This window comes from Nicotiana tabacum, chromosome 17, assembly GCF_000715075.1.
Source record: "Nicotiana tabacum cultivar K326 chromosome 17, ASM71507v2, whole genome shotgun sequence".
Lineage (NCBI taxonomy): Eukaryota > Viridiplantae > Streptophyta > Magnoliopsida > Solanales > Solanaceae > Nicotiana > Nicotiana tabacum.
The window spans coordinates 139,540,944-139,548,362 of record NC_134096.1 but is presented as its reverse complement, the minus strand read 5'-3'; the positions used below and the strand labels follow the sequence as shown (position 1 = coordinate 139,548,362).

The window sequence follows — 7,419 nt, the reverse complement described above, 5'->3', positions numbered from 1 at the left end:
TCGACCATTAAGCCTACGGGCTACATTACTTCGAGTTTGAATCACTCACTCAATCATTAAACCAACGGGCTACATTACTTCGAGTTCGAATCACTCACTTGAACATAAATCCTACGGGCTACATCACTTCGAGTTCGAGCAAGCACTCACTCGACTACTAAGCCTACGGGCTACTCTTATTTCGAGTTCGAGCAACTACTCGCTCGACCATTAAAGCCTACGAGCTACATTACTTCGAGTTCGAATCACTCACTCGATCATTAAGCCTACGGGCTACATTACTTCGAGTTCGAATCACTCACTCGATCATTAAGCCTACAGGCTACATTACTTCGAGTTCGAATCACTCACTCGATCATTAAGCCTACTGGCTACATTACTTCGAGTTCGAATCACTCACTTGAACATAAAGCCTACGGGCTACATCACTTAGAGTTTGAGAAAGCACTCACTCGACTACTAAGCCTACGGGCTACTCTTATTTCGAGTTTGAGCAACTACTCGCTCGACCATTAAAGCCTACGGGCTACATTACATCAAGTTCGAATCACTCACTCGATCATTAAGCCTACGGGCTACATTACTTCGAGTTCGAATCACTCACTCGATCATTAAGCCTACGAGCTACATTACTTCAAGTTCGAATCACTCACTCGACTAATAACCTATGGGCTATATTACTTCAAGTTCGAGCAATCATTCACTCGACTACTAAGCCTACGGGCTACCTTATTTCGAGTTCGAGCAAGCACTCACTCAGTTATAAAGGCTACAAGGTCCAAATACGATCAAATTGCCTAAAGCCTTATGAAAATCTTCATAAGGCATGAATGAAACAAAATCTTCACGAGGCAGAGAATAAAATAGAAGAGAGTCGGGAAAAGAAAAGATCTTTATATATATATAAGAATATTTACAATGTCCGAACAGGCCCCTACACAAAAAAACAAAATGAAAACTAAGGGCTAAGTTTCTTGGTTATCTATGGGGGCAGTATCTTCTCCATCGGGCTCTTCCCCATTCTCGGGCCCACTCTTGCTCCCATCATCACCATCATCATCACCGGAAGCCAAGGCTTCAGGATCGGCTTCAAGCTCTCTTTTTTTCTCTTCGGTGAGATCGAAACCTCGAGCATGGATCTCCTCGAGGGTCTCCCTCCGAGATCGGCACTTAGCAAGTTCAGCAACCCAATGTGATCGAGTGTTGGCGCTCTCGGCTGCCTCTCTTACTTGTACCTGAGCAGCTTCAGCATCGGCCCGATAGACTGCCACGAATGCATCCGTATCGGCCTTTGCCTTTTCGGCGTCAGATTTGGCCTTGGCAAGTTTGGAGGCCAACCGAGCCTCGAGCTCCTCTATTTTTCTTGCTTGAACCGAGCTTTTCTCCTTCATGCTTTGAAGTTGGTTTTCGTTGATGATAATTGGGCTCGAGCAGCCTCTTTCTCTACAGCGAGGCGGTCCATACTTTCTTTTCACTTCAAGGACTCTGCCTTTATCACATCGACCTCCTCACGGAGTTTCCCGATCATCTCAAGTTTCTGTTGCAGTTGTGAGATCAAAAAATTAGCCATCATTCCGATATCGAGCCCATAGGCTTTTAATAGTATCAATACCTTCTCAGACAGATCAGTCTGATCTTGGTGAGCCTTGGCCAACTCAGCTCAGAAGTCTTTGATTTCCTCTCCCATTTGCCCTAAGAAGAGTTTAAGGGCGTTCCTCTCCTCCATGACCCGTTGAAGGTCGGCCTCGTATCGACGCAGCTCGGCTCGAGACCGAGAACATGCTTCTCGATAAACTGTTGCGGCCTACAAAGAAAGAAGAAAAGAAGTTAGAAAAGAATAGCAAACATGAAAGTGGTATCAACGAAGGGAGTTAGAGCTTACCCGATTTAGAGCTTGTTGCACTTCACATAAAAGGCCCGACACATCACTTAGGCCAGCAACATCCTCGACACCAGTAAACAAATCACATAAGGGGTCCTCCCCTTCATGAGATCGGTTTATCTCGAGGGCCCCCAAAGCTTGGGCTTCCCAAATCGCCCCTTCGGAAAAGGCAGGGAGATTGGGCGAGTCTCCGATTACTATTTCCCCAAGCAACTCGCTTGGGGCATTCTCCTCAGTTCAGAGAGCTTCAGGATCGGCCTCTCCTGATATACCCACCGTTTGTTGACTTCGGTGGGGAGCATCCTCGATCTCTAACGGTTCGGGGACTCTGCTCGAACCTTCCTTCGATATCTCCTCAGTCTGAGGCGGATCTTTATAAATCACCATCGACGCAGCTGCCTTTGGTGCATCGATGGTTTTCTTCATTCGGGCCACCAGTACGGACCCATCGTTTTCTTCTTCTTCCTCATCTTCATACCTTAGACGCAGAACTGATTCCATGGTTAAAGGGATGGTATTCTTCCTCGGCTTACGAGCCATCCTCGTCTTCGATTTTGGATCTTCGAAATCATAGGCCTTTTTTCTCTTATTATTCTTCACCGGTTTTGGAACAGAGATTGAAACCACTTCCTCGCCGGGTGGGGACCTCAGAACCGCATCTTTGCCCATACCTACATATAGGAAAATTGATTTAAGTATATGGAAAACATCTCGTTCGAATTACCAAAGATACGAGAAAGAGGCTTACCATGATTCTTGGCCTCCCATCGGCCCTTTGACAAATCGCGCCATGAGCGCTCAGCATATATGGAGGTCGAAGCTAGATCCCGTACCCAGTTCTTGAGGTCGGGAACTACACCGGGCATCCAAGGAACCGCTACATCACAAAAAGGGGATATCGGTGAGAAAAGAAAATAAAGGGGGCAAAATAGTAGGAGATAACAGCAGAATTACACTTACGCTTCATGTTCCACTCCTCAGAAAATGGCATCTTTTCAGTCGAAATCAGGTCCGAAGTCTTCACTCGAACGAACCTGCCCATCCAGCCTCGATCCATGTCCTCGTCTATGCTCGAGAACAGAACCTTGGTAGCTCGTTGCTGAAGTTTTATTAACCCGCCTCGAAAGAGGCGAGGGCAGTACAATCGAATGAGATGGTCGGGGGTGAAAGGCATCCCCTCCATTTTATTCACGAAGTAACGGATCAAAATAATGATCCGCCAAAAAGAAGGATGGATCTGGCCTAGGGTTATTTGGTATTGACGGTAGAAATCAATAATAACAGGGTCGAGGGGGCCTAACGTGAAAGGGTAAGTATACACACTTAAAACCCCTTTCACGTAAGTGGTGATAGCTTCTTCAGAAGACGTGATTACTATTTCTTTGTTCTCCCAATTGCCATCTTTCTTTAGCTGTTCGAGGTGCCCCTCGGTTATCGAACACATATACCTCGATACTGGCTCACATTGGCCGGGAACCGACGAGCCTTTATCGACCTTAAAATCGAAGGTAAGAACACACGCCCCAAGAACGCACTCCTCGGGCCATGGCTCCACCGGTGTTGTGTCGGCGGCAGGTTGTGAAGAATAAGCTTTTTCTTTCTGAGGAATGATTTTTGATGTTTTCGCCATTTTTGGATTTAAAGATCGGAAATAGAAGGAGGTAACAAAGATTTGGTGTTTTTTGAAGAGAGATTTTGCAGTGAAAAAATCACAGATTTACAGATAAACACAGAAGATGCAAGAAAGAACTTTTATAAAATTTGGAGATTGGAGACGCAAAAGTGGTAAATGGTAAAGAAAGGGGCTATTTATAGATTAAGCAATGTCAGTTCAGTATCAACAGTGGCTGACCATCGTCTGACACGCATTAAATGCCTTGGGAAGCTAAACCGATGGGACAGCTATCACGTACGTCATGATCGAGCCCGATGTAAACGCCGGCTTATATCTGATCGAGCCGTTGGGAAATCATATCGTTTCTCGCCACATCCTTCCCGAGAAATGAGGGGACTATCTGTATACGGTCAAAACCGGTTAGTCCTTCGTACGAACTGATCGAAATGGTAATACATTGGATCGAAGAGCGTCTTCATAATATCAGGTTGAGATCCAAAGTCAGGTCATCAAGCTTCGAGCCCTGGGGACCGATCAATGTCGAGCTTGAATCCAAATCGAACTATGATGCGAAGTGAAGTTATCGAGCTTATGAGGAAGAGACCAACCAACACTGACCCCGAATCAATACAAGGCTCCGAGTCAGAATCGAGCTCGAATCAAGATCGAGAGCTCGAGTCAATACCGAGCTCATAGACAAGAGCCGTTGCAACCGCACTAGAGGAGAGAATCCTGGCAGGAATTATGGAAAAGCTGATTTATCACGGGCCTCCCACTATGTATTTTTAATTATATCTAAAGTAGGATTCCTCCACTATAAAGGTGGTGGTTATTATTTCTGTAAGGGATCAAGTTTGGCATACATTGTAACTGAAATATCATACACTCCTATATTGAAGAGTTATTATTTTTTAGCTTCATAGATTGATTCATGTTACTCAATCCATAAGTCATCTTCTTTTCAACTTTGCTTATTTTTCATTCCATACAGTCAACACTCGATATTTCTATTCATCCTTACGATTTGTGTCAAGTTATACACATACCCTTAGAACTACGTACAAATTTAACTCTATCCATTTTTTGGGTAAACAAATAACAAGTAATATTTCAGCTTATACGTAGTATTATTTTTCGACGCAGGGTGTTCAGTGGACCACCTTGGGCCAACATAGCTTCGCCCCAGCATCCGGTAAAAAAAATGGCAAATACTTGACGAATTGAAAGCTAAAATAGTTAGAGCGTCCAACATAATAAGCATTATTTATTGACACTGGTTCACATAATAGTTCACAAACCCAATACAGCAATTTCAATCATATATGACACTTCCTTTGAGGATCACACAAAGCAAACAATGATACACTTAAGCACAATATAAATATATGGTATATGACGCATGACTGTACGTAGGATTGAATTGCCTTAGAATATGCCGAAAGTGCTTGTAACTGGTGGAGGAGGAACCTTGTAGCAATATAGTTGCGGAATATAAGTGGAGCCCTGGCGTTCCATGGACTTCAAAGCAGGTTGGTTTAGATATGCATATTTGCTCTTTGTCCACCTGCAAATCTCAAAAATATAAGTATATACTTGAAAAGGCTTTTGCTTTTAAAACTAATGAAAGAAAACGATATCATAGCAGAAAGTCTCTACCACTTACCAGTCTTTTATACCAACTCTCTTCTCCTTCATGTTGTCATCAATTTTGGATATGTACTCAGTTGCCATTTCATTCTCCTTGTCATCATCATCCTGCTTTAACGAATCCACAAACTCTTTGTAGTCCTCCTCCTTAATACCACAGAAATATGGAAGCAAGTTAATTAAGAATATTGGAATCTAAATCAAATACTAATTAGGATGCCCGGCAGCTCGGTGCACGAAGTATACCGCACTCACGCAGGGTATGAGAAAATATCGTACCCTAAGGGGTGTGATGTACGCAGTCTATCCTGATGCAAGGCTAGTTCTCAAGCATCTCTATTTCTTTTGATAATCAAATATCACAAGGTATCCCACAGAAAGACAAGTATTTCCCCTGATGACGAGATAGGCTCTGTTTGTACACAGTTGCAGATGACAGGCAAGATATAGTGTTGTAAATTGACCTTCTGTCAAAATCTACTCTTTAATGGAGTAGTATAAGTTCCAAATTCCTCTTGACAGTTCCCATAGAAATAGTGCACAGATTGGGACGAGTAAATTTCAGTCATAGTCATTAGCCATATACGGAGTATGTCCCAAAGTGCAGCTTACGCATTTCTTTAAAGATTCAAGAGGTGGGGAGTGGTATATTTTCTTAACTTATTTTATATTCCTATCTATATTAGACAGAAAATAACAATGAATATTCATCCAATACTTTTTTAATCATTCATTGTTGTAGTGGCCTACTGGGCCCATAAGAAGAATCCAAGTATAGTGTATATAATAATGCAACGTAATAGCCTTTGCTTGTGGACATCGTCCTTCAATTAACTATTATTATTGTACCTTCGGATGGATATGACTTCTAAGGAATCTTATTGATATATAGGAAAACACGCAAAGAAAGTGGAGCACTCAATATTTCTTACTAACTACTTATCTAGTTTGAGTATGGAAAAATTGAGAAGTCATATATTGTGTGATTTGACATATCTCCTACTTTATAAGACTCTTGTAAATGCCTATATCAAAAAAGTTGTGGCAAGTTGCAGGACATGGATCAGGATGAGAATTCCTTGACAGATGAGAAAGGATGCAATTTTAAGATGATAGGAATTAAACAAATGAATGAAAGGATAAAGTTGTAAAGACGGACTGTTTCCCTATACTAATTCACAAGGTGTATGCTTGATCAATGATTCATCTATCAAACTTTACCAATTATTTTGTGCTTTTAATCCCTTCTCTAAAACTTTACCGAGAGATTGCGCGCCCTGATACGGGCTGCAGCCTTAATAGCATAAAGGAAATGATCTTCTTCAGTTTTGCGCTTCTGCTTCCAATACTTAGCAATCTCCTGTTTGGTCAGGCTTGGTGCTGCCATCGGCTTAAATAGCTGTTTCCTGCTACAAATGAACCTCCATGCTGGTAGTGGTGGCGGTGGTGGTGGAACCGTCTTCTTGATCTCTTTTCCATCAGCTACACTTTTACCTTCCCTTTGCTTCATTTCAGCAACTATTATCCAATAGATTCTTGCCGGATTTAGAAGTTTGAGCTTTCAAGATTATGAAAAATATATGCTGAAGCTGAAAAACTGGAGATAGCTATATATTGTTCAAACCAAACTTTCAAACCTTCAATATGACTGTAAGTTCCAGCAGAACTTGTTTTTCTTCTGTGGGGACTGAGTTTAGACTAGTCGGCAACAAAATTAGTAGGGCAATTTGACTAGTAGTTAGAATCACAAATATTTCAGTAAGGTTCAAGAATAGACTTGTTTGGGACCAGATGTAGAAGGACTTACAGGTTTGATGTACAATAGAGTCGGCAAATAACATGGATTAGCCAGAGAGCTATATTGCTGATACTTGAAATAGATGCATTCGAACTTTGAAGGAGTCTTTAAGCTTGATTCTAGCAAACTTGCGGATATATATTTACAATAAATAAATTTTATTAGAATATGACCCTGATCGAAGACTTCTGAACCACTTGCTTAATTAACTAATAAAACGGCTTTTCATTATCCTTATCTTTTCTCAGCAATTTGGTATGACGTTATCAGTTACCCACCATTGTTTTGTCTTTTTGTGTGTCATGCTGCAAATTTCTTCTAAAAAGCAACATTATTGTTTCCATCAGAAGTAGAATTTTTGACCGTTGCAATGGACAATATGCACAATACCTCGGATCAAGAAACTTTTTTTTTGTTTTACCCGGTGTCCAGTATTCACATTGGAGCTCGACTAAATCTGAATTTGCATCGGAAAGT

The 7,419-nt window shown here is 41.7% G+C and overlaps 1 protein-coding gene across 1 annotated transcript; it reads right to left on the bottom strand.

Annotated features, from left to right (window-relative positions):
- Positions 1–4,733: 4,733 nt before the first annotated feature.
- LOC107768280 (uncharacterized) lies at positions 4,734–7,143 on the bottom strand. The gene is made up of 5 exons (XM_075235198.1): positions 6,952–7,143; positions 6,782–6,842; positions 6,406–6,662; positions 5,161–5,291; positions 4,734–5,061 (listed from the first exon to the last, which is right to left on the bottom strand). Exons 3-5 carry the CDS (start codon positions 6,652–6,654, stop codon positions 4,923–4,925), a joined length of 519 nt encoding a protein of 172 aa, XP_075091299.1. The 5' UTR covers positions 6,655–6,662; positions 6,782–6,842; positions 6,952–7,143; the 3' UTR covers positions 4,734–4,922.
- Positions 7,144–7,419: the final 276 nt, after the last annotated feature.

Bases quoted from the DNA above. Each gene is read 5' to 3' on its own strand.
- LOC107768280 (XM_075235198.1), bottom strand. From the start codon at position 6,654: ATGAAGCAAAGGGAAGGTAAAAGTGTAGCTGATGGAAAAGAGATCAAG. The intron at 5,292-6,405 runs GTAAAGTTTTAG...TGTGGTATTAAG, and splicing joins TCAGGGCGCGCAATCTCTCG to GAGGAGGACTACAAAGAGTT. The intron at 5,062-5,160 runs GTAAGTGGTAGA...TGAGATTTGCAG, and splicing joins AGAGTTGGTATAAAAGACTG to GTGGACAAAGAGCAAATATG.